Source organism: Garra rufa, chromosome 18, assembly GCF_049309525.1.
Source record: "Garra rufa chromosome 18, GarRuf1.0, whole genome shotgun sequence".
NCBI classification, from domain to species: domain Eukaryota; kingdom Metazoa; phylum Chordata; class Actinopteri; order Cypriniformes; family Cyprinidae; genus Garra; species Garra rufa.
In genome coordinates this window covers 17690298-17712457 of record NC_133378.1, presented here as the reverse complement: position 1 = coordinate 17712457, position 22160 = coordinate 17690298, and the positions used below count along the sequence as shown (strand labels likewise).

At 28.2% G+C, this 22160-nt stretch overlaps 1 protein-coding gene across 1 annotated transcript; it reads right to left on the bottom strand.

The window, feature by feature from the left end:
- Nucleotides 1-6550: 6550 nt before the first annotated feature.
- On the bottom strand, nucleotides 6551-21165 carry LOC141291593 (serine/threonine-protein kinase 35-like). Its single transcript, XM_073823756.1, has 2 exons — nucleotides 20449-21165; nucleotides 6551-7383 (listed from the first exon to the last, which is right to left on the bottom strand). Exon 1 carries the CDS (start codon nucleotides 21152-21154, stop codon nucleotides 20489-20491), a length of 666 nt encoding a protein of 221 aa, XP_073679857.1. The 5' UTR covers nucleotides 21155-21165; the 3' UTR covers nucleotides 6551-7383; nucleotides 20449-20488.
- Nucleotides 21166-22160: the final 995 nt, after the last annotated feature.

The window sequence follows — 22160 nt, the reverse complement described above, 5'->3', positions numbered from 1 at the left end:
AAAGTAGGAGATTAAAAGTCAAAATTATGACAAAAGTACAAAATTGACATTATGGCATAAAAACTGAAATTAGGAGATAATGTGTTGAAATTGAATAATTACCAGATAAAAAGTAACATAAAAAGTAGAAATAAAGAGTCAAATTAAATAGTCGTTGAGATAAAATGTAGAAATTATGACATTAAAAGCTGAAATTTGGAGATAAGATGTAAAAAATTATGAGACAAAGTTGAAATTATGACATAAAAAGTTAAAATGATGGCATAAAAAGATGAAATTATAAGACAAAATTGAAATAATGACATGAAAAGATGAAAGTATTGGAGATAAAAAGTCAAAATTATGACCAAAAGTACAAAATTGACATTATGGCATAAAAACTGAAATTAGGAGATAATGTGTTGAAATTGAATAATTACCAGATAAAAAGTAACATAAAAAGTAGAAATAAAGAGTCAAATTAAATAGTCGTTGAGATAAAATGTAGAAATTATGACATTAAAAGCTGAAATTTGGAGATAAGATGTTAAAAATTATGAGACAAAGTTGAAATTATGACATAAAAAGTTAAAATGATGGCATAAAAAGATGAAATTATAAGACAAAATTGAAATAATGACATGAAAAGATGAAAGTATAGGAGATAAAAAGTCAAAATTATGACCAAAAGTACAAAATTGACATTATGGCATAAAAACTGAAATTAGGAGATAATGTGTTGAAATTGAATAATTACCAGATAAAAAGTAACATAAAAAGTAGAAATAAAGAATCAAATTAAATAGTTGTTGAGACAAAATGTAGAAATGATATTAAAAGCTGAAATTTGGAGATAAGATGTTAAAAATTATGAGACAAAGTTAAAATGATGGCATAAAAAGATAAAATAAGACAAAATTGAAATAATGACATGAAAAGACGAAAGTAGGAGATAAAAAGTCAAAATTATGACAAAAAGTACAAAACTGACATTATGGCATAAAAACTAAAATTAGGAGATAATGTGTTGAAATTGAATAATTACCAGATAAAAAGTAACATAAAAAGTAGAAATAAAGAGTCAAATTAAATAGTCGTTGAGATAAAATGTAGAAATTATTACATTAAAAGTCATAATTATCATATAAAAAGTGATATAAAAATTAGAAGTAGAGCTAAACAGTCAAAATTATGATAGACCTTAAGAGATAAAAAGTTGTAATTATGGCATAAATAGAAATGAGGAGATAAAAAGTCATAATTACAGCATAACATGTACCAATTATGAAATACTATGTCATAATTATCAGATAAAAAGTCCAATTATAGTACAAATAAAGTAAAATGATGAAAAACTTAAATGATACAACAACCGAGACAGAAACATTAACTTCTATTTCTTTATTTCAACAAAACAAGAAGCTACATACATTTAAGAAAGTTTGCTTTGCAAAAACGTCACATGGCTCATAGCATCATAAACCAAACCCAGTTCAATATTAACAATAAGAAGACATTTGGACAATATAAAATATCTGTAATCTCAAAATAATCTGTGACACTCTGAAAGACAACAATTCAGTAGAAAGATAAGAGTTTGGTTTGCGTGTCTGTAGTGATTAGTCAGTGTGCGTATCTCTGCTCAGGTTAGTATTGCTCAGAACTGAGAAAATAGGCTGTTAAATGGTCGCTGTGTTTGTTTGACCTGCAAACAACACCCGAGGGACTAGAAACATGACCTTACTGCAAGTCTAAAAGGTTTTTTGGTATTTCAAGATGTGGGTTACACTAAAAGTATGATCCTAACAACAACTTGAATGTCTTGAAAAACAAGAACATTGTGGATTTTCTTTTGAATGAGTAAAGAAACCTGAAGAAAGTATACCTGAAACACTACTAGAGGAGGTATATCAGGAACTATATTTATCAGTTTGTGAAAAAAAATGCAAAGACCTTTGTTTTAGCCTAATAAATGAAGATTCATCTTGTTTCGCAACTCCCAACATCACAGTGAAATGCACAGTCTGCGCAAGACGTTTAATACATTATGAATAAAAGTACTGCCACTGAAAAGATGCAAACAGCAAAAGACCGAACTAAACGTGACGCACGATAGCGAGGAAAAGTGAGGTAGAAACACTGAGTATGTAAACGAGAACACTGAATAGAAATAACTTCTAACTAACAGAAGGAAAAAACGATTTCTCGCTGGCCTTACGTGGTACGAATATCCAGTTCACAGGAACAATAAAGACTAGCTTCTTATTGCGAATATAGATTTGCTGAAAATGTACTCAACCTCAGGTCATCCAAGACGTAGATGAGTTTGTTTCTTCAACATATTAGGAGAAATGCAGCATTACATCACTTGCTCACCAATGGATGTGAATGGGTGCCGTCAGAATGAGAGTCCGAACAGCTGATAACAACATCCACAAGTAATTCAAACCACTCCAGAAACATGTAACAAATCAAAACGAATTAAGAAACCAATCCATCATTAGGTCATTTTAGAGCCACTGCTTTCGAGTCTATAATGCATAATAACACGTCCTCCAGTGAAAAAGTCACTCTCCTGTTGTCTTCTCACATCAAAATCCAACCACATATTGGTTTATAACTGTTTTGGTCTGTTTTGGCTGGTAAACAGAGCTTGATCTGTGCACATTTCTCTCCTAAATCAAACCATGTGTCTTTTTACAGGAGGAAGCTATTTTGTGGACTTATATTTGAACTGGAAAGCAATGGTTTAAAGTTAAAAATCTTGTAATGAACGGTTTGTTTCTTACAAACACACTGCTTTTGGCTTCACAAGATGTTAACTGATGGACTGGAGTGGTGCCGATTACTTGTGGATTATTGTGATGTTTTTATCAGCTGTCTTGACTCTCATTCTGACGGCACCCATTCACTGCAGAGGATCCATTGGTGAGCAATTCATAATTTAAGTCATAAATATCCCATCATTTTGACTTTATCTCGTAATTTTACCTTTAAGGGGATAATTTGTAATCTTAAGGTTGTAATTATCACTTTTTCCTATCACATCATTTTGGCCTTTTATGTCATTTTTTGACATTTTATCTCATTTATCTAAGATGTTAACTGATGGACTGGAGTGGTGTGGATTATTGTGATGTTTTTATCAACTGTCTTGACTCTCATTCTGACGGCACCCATTCACTGCAGAGGATCCATTGGTGAGCAAGTCATAATTTAAGTCATAAATATCCCAGAATTTTGACTTTATCTCATAATTTTACCTTTTAAGTCACAATTTGTAGTTTTAAGGTTGTAATTATCACTTTTTCTATCACATAATTTTGGCCTTTTATGTCATAATTATGACTTTTTAACTCATGTTTCTAATACTTTTAACTTTTATATCATTTTTTGATGTTTTGTTTCATTTATCTAAATTGTTAACTGATGGACTGGAGTGGTGTGGATTACTTGTGGATTATTGTGATGTTTTTATCAGTTGTTTGAACTCTTATTCTGACGGCACCCATCCACTGAATAGGATTCATTGGTGAGCAAATCATAATTTGAATAATAAATATCGCATACTTTTGACTTTATCTTATCATTTTACCTTTTAGGTCACAATTTTTTAATTTTAAGGTTGTAATTATCACTTTTTCTATCACATAATTTTGGCCTTTTATGTCATAATTATGACTTTTTAACTCATGTTTCTAATACTTTTAACTTTTATATCATTTTTTGATGTTTTATTTCATTTATCTAAATTGTTAACTGATGGACTGGAGTGGTGTGGATTACTTGTGGATTATTGTGATGTTTTTATCAGTTGTTTGAACTCTTATTCTGACGGCACCCATCCACTGAATAGGATTCATTGGTGAGCAAATCATAATTTGAATAATAAATATCGCATACTTTTGACTTTATCTTATCATTTTACCTTTTAGGTCACAATTTTTTTAATTTTAAGGTTGTAATTATCACTTTTTCTATCACATAATTTTGGCCTTTTATGTCATAATCATGACTTTTTATCTCATCTCATAATTAACTTTTATGTCTTTTTTTTTTACATTTTATCTCATTTATATAAATTGTTAACTGATGGACTGTAGTGGTGTGGATTACTGTGATGTTTTTATCAGATGTTTGGACTCTCATTCTGACGGCACCCATTCACTGCAAAGGATCCAATGTTGAGCAAGTAATAATTTTGACTTTTTATGTCATAGGTTTTACTTTTTAGGACACAAGTATTGCTTACATAACAGGCTGTCTCATAATTTTGTACTTTTTAAATGTTACAATTATGACATTTTAGGTTATAATTTTGACTTTTTGTCATAATTTTGACTTTTAAGGTTGTAATTATTGCTTAACATCTCATAATTCAGACGTATGCCATAATTTTGACTTTTTTTATCTCTTAATTTGACATTTTAAGTCACAATGTTTACTTTTTAGTTTGTAATTATCACTTAGTACCACATAATTTTGACTTTTTACGTCATAATTATGACTTCATCTCATTTGTTTTAATTTTAATTTTTTAAATGATGTTTAATCTCATTCATCTCATAACTTTAACTTGTCAAAATTATGACTTTCATATCTCATAATTGCTGCTTATCTCAATTATGGCATTTTTTGCCAATTTTATGACTTTTTAGGTTTTTAATTGATGGAATGGAGTTGTGTGAATTACTTGTGGATTTTTGGACTCTCATTCTGATGGCCCACCATTTACTGCATAGGATCCAAAGGTGGGAAAATTATGTAATGCTACATAAATCTGATGATAAAACAAACTCATCTACATCTTGGAGTACATTTTCAGCAAATTTCCATTTTAACCTTGAATGTGATATAGCACAATTAACATCCTTCTTTATAATTAAACCAAATATTTTAAATTCTTTTTTTTTTTTTTTTCACGAAGGTCTAGACCTGATATCTGGCACATTTCTAAAGTATCTAGTAGTGTGTTTGGGTCAAACAGTAATGAGGAGAAATCAAGCTACAGTGACTTAACGGTGCCCATAGAAACAGAATCATGCAACATTCCGTATGGAACCACATGATGAAAGTTGCTACATTTCCTAACAATTCAAACTGTTCCAACGGAACCAAAACATTCCAGACACTGTGAATGTAACGTTCATTTTAAAGCCTTTTTTTGATGTGAAGAGCTAAAAGGAAATCAGACATTTTGCTACAACAATAGGAAGTCTGTCAGATGAAAACCAAGATAAATAAAAACACAAATTTTTGATCCCTCACCAAATTATTTACACAACATCAACAGTCAAATCTGCATAGCAAATCAAATAATCTCTTTTTCAATTGCATTAGTACAAAAAATATTTCGCTTTTTGTTTATACCTGATCTGTATTTTGATAAAGTGGCTAAAAAAGGAAGAATTTGGATGAAATAAATTTAAATTATTTGACAAAACTTGCAACTGCATTAATGGCTCCTGTCTATATATATATATATATATATATATATATATATATATATATATATATATATATGGGTCAAAGACGAAAAAAGGTTTAAGCATAAAAACAGTAAGTGTAATACTTTGTTAAATTGTTGTAGTTTTTACTTTTTAGACCATAATTTTTACTTACATAAAAGTATGTCTCATAATTTTGACTTTTTTTGTTAGAATTTTGAAATTTTAGGTTATAATTTTTAAACATAATTATTACTAGTTCATAATTTAGACTTTTTAACTTCAATTTTATATGCTTCCTTATTCTATTTTAGGTCAGAATAAGCATGATGTTTGAACTTTTACACAAATATTGTGTTACATTGAATGACAATGTAACATTATTTCAACCAAATTTTGACATTTTATGCTCCAAAAAACGTATTTAAAACCTTAAAAATAGACATTTTACTGATTTTTATAGTGCCCTCTATGGAAATAAAATCACTTTTGCTATTTTTTTTGATGTGGACATCTTAATGTCTTTGACCCATATATATATATACACACTGCCCTACAAAGGAAAAGTGCAGTAACTACACCAACACTGAAACTGAGAAAAATGCTTTTCAAGTTTTTAGTTTGGATTTTGTAGTTACTGCGATTGTGACAAAATTGAACCAGGAGACTTTGCCACAAGACAAAACGGTTGTCACAAAGCCCATTTTAAGCCTTAATTCAATTTTGACCAAATGTGTAGTTACTGCTCTTTGCCTTTGGATATGGACACACACACACACACACACACACACACACACACACACACACACACACACACACACACACAGTCAGTTAAAAGTTTGGACACACTTGACTTAATGTTTTTTTTTTTTTTTTTTTCAAATATTAATTATTTTAAAAAACAATACAATATATATTTTATTTTATTATTTGATTTGATTTGATTTTCAAATACAAATTGTGCCAAGCAATGATTCTCAGTTTGTTTTTAAGAAACAAACTGAGAATCATTCCTTGGCACAATTTTTGTATTTAAAAAAAAAAAAAAAAATGTATTTTTTTTTAAATAATTAATATTTGACTAAAAAAACAAAAAGAAATTAAGAAGTCAAGCGTGTCCAAACTTTTGACTGGTATGTATATATATATATATATATAAAATTTTAAACCAAAATTGTGATATTTTAGATGAAACAAAATCTTTTTAAAAATCCTTAAAAAAAAAAATACAAAATTAAAACTAAATTGATAACCATCCAAACACTTTCTTGCATTTTAAAAATAAGGCACAATCTTTTTTTTTTTTAAGAGGTGCTGTTGTTCTGATCAGAAGTATTCACACCTACAGGAGCCACGGGGTCACCATGTACCCAGTCATTCACATTATATCGTTCACAGTATGTCTTCATGGTTATGAGTTCTATAATAACTATAATAACTTCCTTCTCTGTTGTCCCTGTGAATATTTTAGAGCATCCAACAACATTCGATCGACCCTAGTGCTGCATTTTCTACATCTAACTATTTACATCTATATACTGTCTGGTAAACCTCTTTTCAGATGAATGGGGCAGTAGGTAGTTTTCACAGAGGTCCAGAAAGGATGTTTGTTTGAGGACATAGTGCAACGTGTGTGTCTAAATCTGGTCTAAAACAACAGCACGGTCACAGCAGAGAACGAGAGGGACGTGAAAACACTGCTGGTGAGATCTGATGTGGAAAAGACGTGATCAGTTTGGAAGATTTGCATAGGGATTCTGACGCACCGGAGTAGAAAAAAAGTGTGGTAATAAAGAAACCTGCATAGCATTTCCTTGTGAGGGGTTCTAAATGTAGGTATCAAGTCATTTGATTTCACTTCTGCTTGTTGGAAGCGGTCACAAAATGAAATTCACAGTTCCAGGATCCGTTGTCCCTTTTTTTCGTTTTCATCCGTGGGCAATCCTTCTCTGCAAACCTGTACAGAGAGCAAAACAAAACGGTTACTTAATCATGTATAGCTATAGTCATTTTCACCACATATGAAAAAAAATTCTTGCTTTGATGACTTACTATAACACAAAACCTCTAAATTATGACAGAAAAAGTAGAAATTAGGAGATAAAAAGCTGGAATTGTTTAATGTCATGTAATGTCAAAATTTGGGTTTTATCTCATAACTTTGTCATAATTATGACTTTTTAGGTTGTAATTACTTCTTAGAATCTCATAACTTCGACTTACATCATAATTTATTATCTAATAAATCGACCAAATTGTTTGCAAATATCTTTTAGTCTCGTAATTACATCTTTGTATCTTATAATTATTCATATTATATCTTATAATTATTTTTGTTAATTAAATTTTTTATTTTATCTCATGTTAACTTTTTAAGGTCATGATTATTACATTGCTTTGGTTTTCTATGTCAGAATTTTCACTTTTTATCTCATAGTTTTTACTTTTTAGGCCATAATTATTACTTGCATACTCTGTCTCATAATTTCCACTTTTTCTGTTAGAATTTTAGGTTGTTATTTTTAAACATAAGTAATCTCAGAAATTGTCTCATATTTGTTTTGTTTTTTTCATTTTTAGGTTGTAATTACTTCTTACTATCTCATAACTTCAACTTGTGACAAATTATTATAATTTATTATAATAAATTGACCATATTGTTTGCAAATACCATTTAGTATCTCAATTTCATCATTTTATCTTATAATTATAATTTTATATCTCATAATATTTACTTTTTAGGTCATCATTTTTACTTTTTAGGCCATAATTATTACATACATAAAAGTCTGTCTCATATATATATATATATATATATATATATTTTTTTTTTTTACATTTTATGTTAGAACTGTTACATTTTAGGTTATAATTTTTTAACATGATATTTCATCATTTTGCATTTGTATGTCATAATTATGATTTTTATATCTCATAATTGCTACTTGTCTTATTGTGACTTTTACATCTCAGAATTTCAAATTTTGTCATAATTATAACTTTTTAGGTTGTAATTATAACTTAGTATCTCATCATTTTCTCATAAATCATCTTTTTATCTCATTATGCATTTTAAATCTAATGATTATGACTTTTTAATCTCATAATGCTAACTTTTAGGTCGTAATTATTACTTAGTATCTCCTTTTGGCTTTTTACATCATAATTTTGACTTTTTATCTCAGTTTCTTTAGGCCAAAATTATTACTTAAATTAAAGTCTTATGCCATAATTTTGACACAATTTATACTTTTTAGGCTGTAATTATCACTTGGTATCACATCATTTCATCATATATATTACTTTTATATTTTATTTTAATTACGACTTTTTCATCTCATAATATCATAGTATCTCAAAATTTAGACTTAATTTACCACAATGTTGACTTTTTTAATCTTACAATTTTACATTTTTATTCACAATTTTTACTTTTTAAGTTGTAATTATCACTTAGTATCTCATAACTTTAACTTAAAAGTTATATTTATGATTTTATCTTTTTATCTCAATTTTAAATGATACATTTTGGCTTTTATATCTCATAATTGCTAAAAACTTAAACTTTTTGCGTCATGTTTATATTTTTTGTCTTATAATTTGTCACAATTTTAACTTTTTTAAAGTCGCAATTATTACTTTTTAACTTTGTCATATTTATAATGGTTTCTCAATTACGTATAATTTCAACTTCAAAATTATGACTTTTACATCTCTTATTTAACTTTCTTCCATAATTATGACTTTTTAGGTTTTACCTATAATTTAGTATGTTAAAATTTAGACCTGACATAATTATTTTTTTTTTATCTTTTAATGTCATAATTGTACATATTAAGTCACAGTTTGTACTTTTTAGGTTGTATACTTTTTATCTCATAATTTTAACTTATGTCATATTTATGACGCTTTATTTTATTGACCTCATAATTTTAACTTGTCAAAATTATAACTTTTAGATCTCATAACAGCTACTTATCTTAATTATGACTTTTACATCTCATAACTTCAACTTTGCCGTAATTATACCTTAATATTCCACAATTTAGATTTGACAATTTAGACTTTTTAAGTCTCACAAATTCTCATTTGAAGTCATAATTTTTATTTTTTAGGTTGTAATTATCACATAATTTAGACTTTTTATGCCATTATTATGACTTTTTATTCTCTTTTATCTCAGAATTTTATCTTTTCGTGTCTTATTAATTTTTTGTCTTATAATTTTAACCTATGTCATTATTTTTACTTTTTTGAAGTTGTAATTATTACTTTGTCATATTTATGACGTTTTATCTCATTTACTCAATTTTAACATGACTTTTATATCTTATAGTTGCCATAATAATTATGGCTTTTTAGGTTGTAACTATAACTTATATTTTAAAATGTAGACTTATGACATTCATTCTTTTACCTTTTTTAATGTCATAATTTTACATTTTAAGTCACAATTTGTACTTTTTAGGTTGTATTTATCACTTAGTATCTCATTATCACAACTTTTATTTTTTGTCATTTATGATCTCATAATTTTAACTTGTCAAAATTATGACTTTTAGATCTCATAATTGCTACTTACCTTAATTATGACTTTTACATCTCATAACTTCAACTTTGGCATAATTATGAATAACTGTTAGAATCTCATAATGTAGACTTGAAATCATTTTGACTTTTTTAATCTTATAATTTAAAATTTAAAAGTCAAATTTTTTATGACTTATCTCATTATCATAATTTGAACTTTTTAGGTCATATTTATGACACTTTATCTCATTAATCTCATAATTTTAACTTGTCAAAATTATAACTTTTATATCTCATAATTGCAACTCATCTTAATTATGACTCATAATTTAACCTTGCCATAATTACGACTTTTTAGGTTGTAACTTTAACTTAGTATCTCAAAATTTACACTTCTGACATAATTTTTTGTACTTTTTTAATGTCATAATTTGACATTTTAAGTCACAATTTTTAGTTTTTAGATTGTAATTATCACTTAGTATCTCATAATTATGACTTATATCATTATCATAATTTGAACTTTTTAGGTCATGACACTTTCTCATTAATCTCATAATTTTAACTTGTCAAAATTATAACTTTTAGATCTCATTATTGCTACTTATCTTAATTGTAACTTTTACATCTCATAACCTCAACTTTGCCATAATTATGGCTTTTTAAGTTGTATTATAACTTAGTATCTTACAATTTAGACTTTTTTAATCTCATAAATTTCTTTCAAGTCACAATTTATTTTTTGTAGGCCATAATTATCACTTAGTATCTCAATTTAGATTTATGTCATAACTGACTTTATCTTAAAATTTTGACTTTTTGTCACAATTAAGTCTTTTATCTCATAATTTAATTTCATAATTTCAATGTGATCCATGCTCAAGCATACTTTGAAAGGCTTGCATGGCCAACTGTGTGCGAGACAGACCAGAACGCTGAAACTGCAATAGATATATTTAGCAAAGATCATGAATAACTTATTTGAAAACCTAACAATTCAGCCAGTCAGAGTGTGACAGGTTCATAGTGAAAAATAAACCCATTGGACAGAGCCGCAGACAACATTTACGCATTAGACCCGTTTAAACACACGTCAGCTGGTTATTGATCGCAGATGATATCTGACCTGAACACAATAACACAGAGGTGTTGATAGATGTGTGATCTGAGTCAGCAGAATCCTACCACAGTAGCTGTGGTCAATTTAAGCAGCATAGCTGAGAGCTGTTCTGTTGTGTCACTACATGTGGGCTTCCTTCCAAACCTCACATGGAAACTTGTTCTCCTTCACCACAGAACAAACCCGAAAGTGTTTCTATGATGGAGATGATATTTCTAATTACATTCGACTCAAGCGCACAATCATCACAGGCTACAAAGCTTGTTGTTGTGCTGGTATTGGTAATCGGAGGTCCATGTGTCGGACAGCTGGCCAGTAAACTGATGCAACATGGTGTCATCCAAGCTGTTTCAAAATCAGATCCGATTTCATCCCCAGCCAACTATGGCTGTAAGCAATCCATTAATGCCGTCTGTTCAATTGTTTTTCTGAGTTTAACCTGAACAAAATGTTCTTTACAGTTATATTTTTCAAAAACGAGTGCATAAACGAAATCGGGTAAATAAATGCCTTTAGCCTGATATTCTGAGAAAAAGTCTGAAAAAAAGCTTGGTGTACAATTTTCACACAGAAAAGCTACACTTTTGTGAATAAAGCAATGATTATTATAATACATTTGACAAGAAATTACTTTTTTAGTCTACTTACAAAAGTCGTACTCTATATAATGTCCCGTTTAATTCAATGTGAAAAATAAAAATGATTGAAAACAATAAGATTAAATTTAAATATTACTACTGAAAACTAAATGAATGAATAAAATAATTATAGAAAATTGTGAAACTTAACTTACTATAAAACATTACTGATGTGAATGAATATGATTTACATAATGTTACACATTACATGTCATGTACATTACATTGTGGTGTAAAATACACAATTCTTAAATAGTAAAAAAAAATGCTATGAATAAATTATTAATAAATAATGGCAAATACATAAACTAAATAACCAAATAAACAAAATACTAAAAATAAATAAACAATTATATATACTTCACAAATTCTTAAAAAAAAAAAAAAAAAAAAAAAGCAAGTAACATTGAATTAAGTCACAATTTTAGGTTGTAATCATCTCTTAGCATCTCATAATTTTGTCCTTTTATGTCATAATTATGACGTTGTATCTCATTTATCTGATAATTTTAACTTGTCAAAATAATTACATTTTATCTCATAATTGCTACTTATCTCAATTATGAATTTTATGTCTCATAATTTAACTTTCTGCCATAATTATGACTTTTTAGGTTGCAATTGTAACTTAGTATCTCATAATGTTGACTTTTTATGTCATAATTATGATGTTTTATAATTTATAATAATTTATAATTAATTTTGAGATTTTTAACTTGTGTCAAAATTATGACTTTTACATATAATATAATTTAACTTTCTGCCATATTAATGAGTTTTTAGGTTGTTTATAACTATATTATTATATTATAACACATGACATAATTTAGACTTATTTTATCTTAGAATTTTACCATTTAAGTCACAATTTGTACTTTTTAGGAAGTAATTATCATTTAGTATCTCATTATTTTGACTATTTATGTCATAATTATGACTCTTATTTATCATAATGTAACTTTGTCATATTTGTGTTTTATCTATTGCATCTATCCATTGTTGTAATTATAACTTAGCATCTCATAATTGTTTTTCATAATTATGACGTTTTATCACATTTATCTCATAATTGTAACTTGTCTTATTTTTAACTTATAATTTTGACTTTTTGTATCATAATTACAACTTTTTATTTCATTCATCTCATAATTTTAACCTGTCAAAAAATACTTTGTCTCATAATTGCTACTTATCTTAATTATGACTTTAACATTGTCATTTTAGTTTGTAATTATTATAACTTAGCATCTGATAATTGTGTCCTTTTGTCATACTTATGACATTTTATCTCATCACATAATTTTAACTTATGTCATCTGTGACTTTTATTTTAAGTTATTTTAACTTGTCAAAATAATGACTTTTTCTCATAATTGCTACTATTTATGTCATAATTATGACTTTGTTATTTATATTAATGTATCTTTTTTGTCATAATTTTGACGTTTTATCTCATAATTTTAACTTGTCAAGATTACCATCTCATAATTGCTTTTTATCTTAAATTATGACTTTCACATCTCATAATTTAACTTTCTGGCCTAATTGTGACTTTTAGGTTGTAATTATAATGTAGTATCTCACAATTTTGACTTTTTAGGTATGTTTATGACTTCCTCATTTATCTCATAATTTTTAAGTTAAAATTATTAATTTTTATTATCGTATAATTGATACTTATCTTAATTATGACTTCTCATAACTTAACTTTGACGTAATTATGAAGTTTTAGGTTTAGACTCCTCATAATTTAGATTTATATCATTTTTTGATATTTGATTGATATTTTTAAACGAATTAAACAGTATTTTTAAGTAGAAAGACTGAAATTTCAGTTTCACATCTTACAATTAGCTTTTAGTTTAATAGTATGAAATTTTATACATGAATGTCATCTGATAGATTAAAAAAAATGACCTTTCATGAAACAATCAACAAAAGTTGCCTCTGATTGGAAAAGAGTGCTAAATAAATGGAAAAACAACTTGTTTTTCCACAATTATCATCTCAATGTTATTCCATTTACATAACAGTCTATAAACACTCGCTCCGGCAAAACCTCCCCTGCAATCTTGGAAAACACTCAGCATTCCCAAAAGGAGCCAGAATGTCCACAAAACAAACAATGGTAGGTTTGTTCAAGCTTTAATAAGACATGAGTTCTGCAAAGAGACAAATGCTCTGCTAACGTATATACATTGGTGCATTCTAATGCCTTTCTGGTTCCTTTCAGAACAAACGTCTGTCAAACTTTCACAAAAACACATTTTTGACTCACCTATGATTGTACAGAAGCTGTTGAAAGTGATCATGACATGCCCAGAGGCAGCATGAGGAACACTTTGTACTGTATATTCCAGCTGCTGTGAACTCAATGACCCATTTAACTAATGACGAGAATCACTCAAACAAATAGATGAGCAGCTCGAGACGGTTTAGTGTCTGTGAATGATCTGAGCACGATACTGTAGTAATTACTGTAGGAACTACTGTATAATAAGTATAAAAAGTAACAAAGATAATACGCATACTGCTTAGGATAGCAGTGAATGTGAATTTCAAGTTTGTAAAATACTTTACTGACTTTTACAATATACTGACTTCTAAAACCACTACGTTCATTTATTCAAATCTAAAAAAATAAAATAAAATAAATACATATTTAAATATTTAATGTTTAAAATTGATTAAGCAAATTAAAATTAATGAAATTATTATTAAAAAAAAAAATCTTAAAAATAAAAAAGTATTAAAACAATAAAATTACATGATACAATATAAAATAAAGTATTAAATAATTAAATAAGCAAATTAAAATTGTTATAAAACAATGTAAATAAAATATTTATAATAAAAAGTATAAAAAATGAAGCAAATTAAGTAGTATCAAATATTACATATAAAACAATACATTAATAAAATCATAATACAATCACAAATAAATTCAAGAATAAAATTATACAAAATTATGAAACATAAAACATCATTACACTTACAAAAATAAATAAAATGAATTACATAATTATGAAAAATAAGTCAAATTACATAAAATCTTGAAACATTAAATATTATAAATTAAAGTAAAAATAAAGTAAATAAATAAAATACTTAAATTCAAGTAAAATAATAAAGATAAAAAAATTACAAATAAATACATAAAACAATCGTACACAAAAACAAAAATACATGTACATTACAATATTGTAGTGGGAATTACTCAAAAGTGTGAGTTTTAGCTATTAAATAGTATTAAAATTGGATATTAATTACATAATAATCTTAAACACAAAAAAAATCAATAAATAAATATAAAAACATTAAATATTACAAATTAAAGTTAAGTAATAATAAAGTATACAAAGTAGTATTAAAAACACTAAAAATAAACAAATATAAAAACGATTACAAATTAAATAAAAAAATTAAGTAAAATCAATAAAATACTAAATAAAAATATTTAAAAATGCAAGTAAAATAAGATAATAAAAATACAAATAAATACATCAAATAATTATAATATATAATAATAGTGTTAAAAATACTAAAATAAATAAACAAATATAAAATGTGAAATTAAAGTTAAAAATAAATCAAATTAATTACATAAAATTATGAAACATTAAAAAAATATATTATTAATAAGAATAAATATAATGCACATACTCTTACGTAAAACATGTACTTTTTACTCTTGTGGGGTGAATTACTAAAAGTGTGATTTTTTTAAATAAAATTGAAAAAGCAATATCTTTAATGCTATTTTCATAATATTAATGATTCAGCACATTTGTGATCCTCCAATGTGAGCAACCCAGTAATACATACTATACAGTATATACACTCTTAAAAATAAAGGTGCTTCACGATGCCACAAAAGAAACTTTGTGTCTAAATGGTTCCATAAAGAACCTTAAACATCTGAAGAACCTTTCTGTTTCACAAAGGTTCTTTGAGGTGAAAGAAGGTTCTTCAGATTATAAAATAGAAAGAAATGTTTCTTTAAAGAACCTTTGACTCAATGGTTCATCTATGGCATCGCTTGAAGAACCTTTTGAAGCACCTTTATTTTTAAGAGTGTATATGCAGTAGCAATTGAGACACACACAGGCTGGCAGGCAAAGAACAAAATGTTCTGAACGTGAGACCATAGACAGTGTCTCACAGGGCCGTATGGGGTTAGGGAGGGCGCACGGATGGATGGGCGACTTCTGTGCGCATCTGCAATCATCTCCTCGTTCCAGGCTAAAAGTCTAAGGGAACGGAAAGCGCTTGAGGTGTCAATCCACAAAAATACCCCCTAAACCCCACTGTGAGAAACAGCCAGACTCACAGCTCACTCCCAGCCAGCTTGTTTTGACGGATGGCTGCTTCCATTCAGGCCGTCCGGGAGAGGAGGGAGGGTTTGGGCTCAGGCGTGTTGCATAACTGCTCTATATGCTCGCTGAAAAAAAACGAGGCATAAAGCCCTGACGCACGAGTCACATACATGTCCCATGCACACCACGCTCAACCCATCTGACACCAAACAAGCCGTCGTCATTGCATTTCACTGGAGATGCGTGCTAGTCTGAGCGACTCATTGTTTTTTGGATGTTTTTGCCTCGGGACACCAACCCAGCGAGTTTTGATTAAAACTGTGCTATAAAGCGGCTTCTAAAGTGCATTTAATTTCCTCTGCCCTTTTTGGTTGAATCTCATCCAATGATAAATCCAGAAAAGAATGCAATAAACTTTGAGGGAACACTGTTGTTGTATAAGAATCGGTTCTTAACCAAAACATAAGGCACCTGGTTGCGCGTAAAACGCTGACGTTGTTAAGACACTTGAAGTGTGAATTAAGTTAATATATTGACTTCTATATTATATTTTAATACTGCGGCAAGTAAATTGTATTTATTTTATTTTAATATAATTATTTTAATGTATGAATATTAAACATTTAAATATTAAATATAAACATGACATATATATATATATATATATATATATATATATATATATATATATATATATATATTGATATATAGGCATTAATTTTTTATTTATCAGATTAATCAGAATATTATTTAATTTGATTAAAATGTATAAATAAATCAAGTTTATTAAATCCTCAAATAAATAAATTATATTTGAATAAATGTTTATAAAAAAATAAAATAGTCAAAATGAATTAATAAAATATATTCATTTTGAAACCACTGATAATTAATATTATTAATCTAAATCATTTATATATTATTGCGCATTCATTTACATTATTGTGGCATACTATAATTATTACTCAGATATATTTGTTACTCATTTTGCTAATTTCACTGATACTGATTATTACTGATTTAGCAAATTTGTAATCTCTTAACATAAACCTTTAAATAAGCAAATAAATACATAAATATGCAATTAAATAAAATATACTTAAATAAATGTTAATATAAAAATTTAATTAAAAAAGTCAAATAAATTAATAATAAAAATAAAATATAAACATTTTAAAAACATTGACATTAAATATTATTAATTTGAATAATTAACATAATATTGCACATTACATTTACATTATTCTGGCGTCTGACTATAATTATTACTGAATTATATTTATTACTGATTTAGCTAATTTTAAATAAACCAATAAACAACAATCCAAAACAAATAAATAAGCAATTAAATAAAATATATATCTAAATAAATATTAATATAAAATGTTAATTCAAATAATTGAAATTAATGAATTAAATAAAATATAAACATTTAAAAACATTAACATTAAATATTAAATTGATTAATTAACATAATATTGCACGTTACATTTACATTATTGTGGCATGTGATTTTGCAAATGAATAATCTTCCAACATGAAAAATGAACCCTTAAACAAACAAATTAAAAAGTAAATAAGCAAATAAACGAAATATTAAAATACACGAAATAAATTAATAAAATTAAATAATAAAAAAAGTTGACATTAAATGTTAATTTAATTTATTATTATATAATAAATATATATAAACTATAATTATTAATTTATTATTTGATTAATTTATTAACATTTTTAGGTTTAAAACTGATATGTAAATAATTACACATGTATAAACAAAAATAATTTAAATATAAATGCTAAAACTGCTTCTAAAAATGCATTTAATTTCCTGTGGCCTTTTCAGTTGAATCTTATCCAATGCAAAGTTCGTAAAAGAATGCAATAAAATAATGTTATATAACTTTTGGTTTCTACCCAAAACATGAAGCACCTGGTTGAGTATGTAGCATATAAAACTCTGACGTTATCGCCTCTGGCAGAGTGCATTCTGCTGCTAAAAAGGTGTCAGATCCTGTTAATCAGATCAATCATGGAGCTGGGTGTGGCGTCAGAAAACCAAACAGGCCTGTGAGTTGTGCGATGGGTAGGGCACGGCAGCCTCGCAGGGTACATGCTGCCCCTGAGGCCAAATGGGTTAGATTTGCTTTCCATAGTTCTTATGAATAGGCGAAGAACTATGGAAAGCAAACTCAAAACTGGCCTAGCTTGGAGTAAAACCAATTTGTAACTTTCGAGTACTGTTAATGCATAAATAAATTTATGTAACCATCACTTACGTACTGTAAAAGGCTGCCGATAGAGGGCTGAAAAGATTATGCATTTTTGTAGACCTACACTACCACTTTTTTGTCTTTTCTGCTCACCAAGCCAGCATTTATTTGATGCATTTGTTTTGTATTTGAATATATTTTAAATGTAATTAATTCCTGCGATTTCAAAGTACATTTTAACTCTCTGAGCCATATTGAGATGCCAATATCTTTGGAACTGAACAATGTAAGGCCTTAAATATAAGGATGCCAACAGAAAAGTTTGTTAAAAAACAAATTCTAAAAGGGTATCGCAAAATCTTTAATACTTTTTGAGTTACAGCTATGCAAACTTTGGGAAAAACATCTCAGAAAGAGCTTTTTTCCATTTTTGAACCATCACCATTGGCATATAATGCAACAAAGATGACTAAAGTCAACAGATTTTATGAATAGAGCTAATAGTCCCTACGTAAAAATAAAATAACGATGCTACCATCTTTCTAAAGTCATTTTGTTTAGCTTCAAATCTTAAAATTGTCATTTTGACGACCCACTACAAAATAGTGGATTACTCTAGTAAACACACATCAATGACATTAAATATTTTGACTTTTTGTCAGTCTTCTTGCTTTAAGATCCATCTTTTAACAGTGAGGAAGAGCAGAAGAGACTTCTCTAAAAAATAAAAAAAACATTTTAAATCTTACTGTTCAAAAACTTTTGATTGGTAGTGTATTATTCTATACAATCTTTTTGAAAGAGTGAAACTAGATAGGTTTCTGGTATAAATGTTATTTACACTTTTAGATATTCTCTCGGAGCCATATTGAGGTCCCAATATCTCTGGATCTGAACAGTGTAAGGCCTTAAAAGTAAGAATACCAAAAGTAAAGTTTGTTTAAAACCAAAATCTAAAAGGATATTAAGAAATCTTTATTACTTCTGGAGTTACAGCCATGCAAACTTCAGTAAAAAACAACTCAGAAAGAGCTTTTTCCCCATTTTTGAACCATTAGGCTATCATTGCATATAATGCAACAAAGATGACTAAAGTCAACAGATTTTATTAATAAAGCTACCAATCTCCACGTAAAAATAAAATAACAGTGCTAACACCTTTTTAAAGTATTTTTCCCCAATGTAATTTGGCTCCAAATCTTAAAATTCTCATTTTGACACCCCTCTACAAAATAGTGAATTACTCTAGTAAACACACTTAATAACATTGGATATTTTGGCTTTTGTCACTATGTGTTGAAATCTATCTTTTCACACTGAGGAAGAGCAGAAGAGACTTCTTAAAAAAAAAAAAAAAAAAAAAAAAGTTCAAAAACTTTTGACTGGTAGTGTATTTTTCTATGCAATTGTTTTGATAGAGAGAAACAAGATACGTTTCTATTTTTAATATCATTTACTCTTCTTTAAATACAATCATCATCAGCTGTGGGCAAAGTGACCGCTATGCTTGGTTTTTTGGTTACAATTTACTCTCGGAGCCATATTGAGATCCCAATATCTCTGGATCTGAAGAATGTAAGGCCTTAAAAGTAAGAATACCAAAAGTAAAGTTTATTAAAAACCAAAATCTAAAAGGATATTAGAAAATCTTTAACACTTCTTGAATTACAGCCATGCAAAATTTGGAAAAAACTACCGTTTTTCACATTTTTGAACATCATCATTGCCATATAATGAAACGTAGATGACTAAAGATGGCAGATTTTATGAATAGAGTTAATAATGTAAAAAAAAAAAAAAAAAAAAAAAAAGTAAAAATAAAATAACAATGTTACCATCTTTCTAAAGTAATTGTTTGGCTCCAGATCTTAAAATTGTCATTTTGACGCCCCTCTACAAAATAGTGAATTACTCGAATAATGACAAAAGCCAAAATATTCAATATCATTGATGTGTGTTTATTGTTTTGAGATCCATCTCTTCCGACTGAGGACAACTGAGGGACTCATATGCAACTATTACAGAAGATTTAAATGCTCACTGATGCTTTAGAAGGAAACACGATGCATTAAGGCCTGAGATTTCCCAATACTTCTCATGGAATTTAAACTACACTCTTGACTTTTACTCTGGAATATCTTGAACTGAAGTGGACAAAATTGTTGAATACAACATCCAAAACAATACTAAGTAATTGCAACCCACCTGAAAAAGTTGAGTGCTTGCTTTGGCCAATGGGGTCGTCTTAAGCCGCACATGTGACTTGGTCCATTCTAACCTCCAATTGAAACGCATCTGGCCTATCCTGAGGGTTGACCGCCAACATGTCCTGCAGTAGCCGCTTGACGCCTTCAGACATGATGCTCCGCGTCTTCTGTGGGATGTTCAGGACCATCTTTGGGTTCTCCAGCAAGGCCTCGCCCACCGGGACGATCTCAGTTCCCTGTCGAACGTACGTGCCGAGGAGCTCTCGCTTGGACTCGGCGTCAATAAAAGTGATCCGTTCGATCATGGCCCAAATGATGATGCCGAGGGCGAAAATGTCCGCTTTGGCGGTGTAGTGGCCCTCCCACACCTCCGGCGCCATGTAGAAGTCAGAGCCGCACGCTGACGACAACCAGAATGTGTTAATGTTCATGTTTTTGTTAACCTGGTTGTCACCTTCGTTCTCTATGCAGCTGAACCCTGCGCAAACCTTGCTGAGGCCGAAGTCAGCGACCTTGATTAACGGGGTTCCGGATTTCTGCGAGATGAGAATGTTGTCTGGTTTGAGGTCTCTGTGGACAATGTTGTTCTTATGGAGGAAGGCCACTGCGCTGGTCATCTGCTTCATGAAATTATGGTTGGTCCGCGGGTCAGGTCGCCGCGAGAGGATGTACTGGTTAAGGTCGCCGCCGTCGCAGAACTCCATAACAAACCAAAGAAAACATGGATCCTCTGGGTAACCCAAGATACGCTCACCTGGAATGATAGTAGAATGTGGTTTGTAACTCTTGCCAAGTCTGCATTTATTTGATTAAAAATACAGTAAAATTAGTAATATTGTGAAAAAAAAAAATATTAAAATGTAAAATACCTGGGTTCTATTTGAATATATTGTAAAATAGAATTTATTCCTGTGATGCAAACTGAATCATTACTCTAGTCTTCAGTGTCACAAGATCCTTCAGAAATCATTCTAATATGCTGATTTGTTGCTCAAAAACATTTTTCCATATTATTATAAATCAAATTTTTTTTAGAAAAAGATCAGAAATATGTTTTAAGAATGTAAATTTTAATATTTAAAATACACATAAACATGAAAAAAATTACTGAAACTTTAACTAAAATTAAATAAATATCACTGATATACTATAGTTATATACTAATCTTTTATGAAATATATTTTAGATTTGTTTTTATATTTATTTATATTTAACTGCATTTATAATGTATTATTTAATAATTTAGTCATATTTTGAAGATTTTCCACTGTCAATTGAATTTTACTTAAGCTTTTAGTAATTTTGCTGTGTTTTTGTCAGATATATGTACATAAAAAAAATGACAAAAACACAACAAAATTACTGAAACTTTAAAATAAGTTCAAAATAAAAATATTCAAAAAATGTTTTTGTTGTGTTTCCCATATCACTAATATACTATATCTATATTAACATTTTATTAAATGTATGTTATTTTTGGGGGAAAAATGGATTTGCCATTTATATGCATTTATATCTAACAGTATTTTATGATTTATTATCTTATCATTTATTAATATTTTGAATATTTTCTATTGTCAATTTTATTTTATTTAAAATTTCTGTAATTTTTTTTTTTTAAGAAAATCTACATAATAAAAACAAACAACAAAATTACTGAAACAATTTATATATATATATATATATATATATATATATATATATATATAT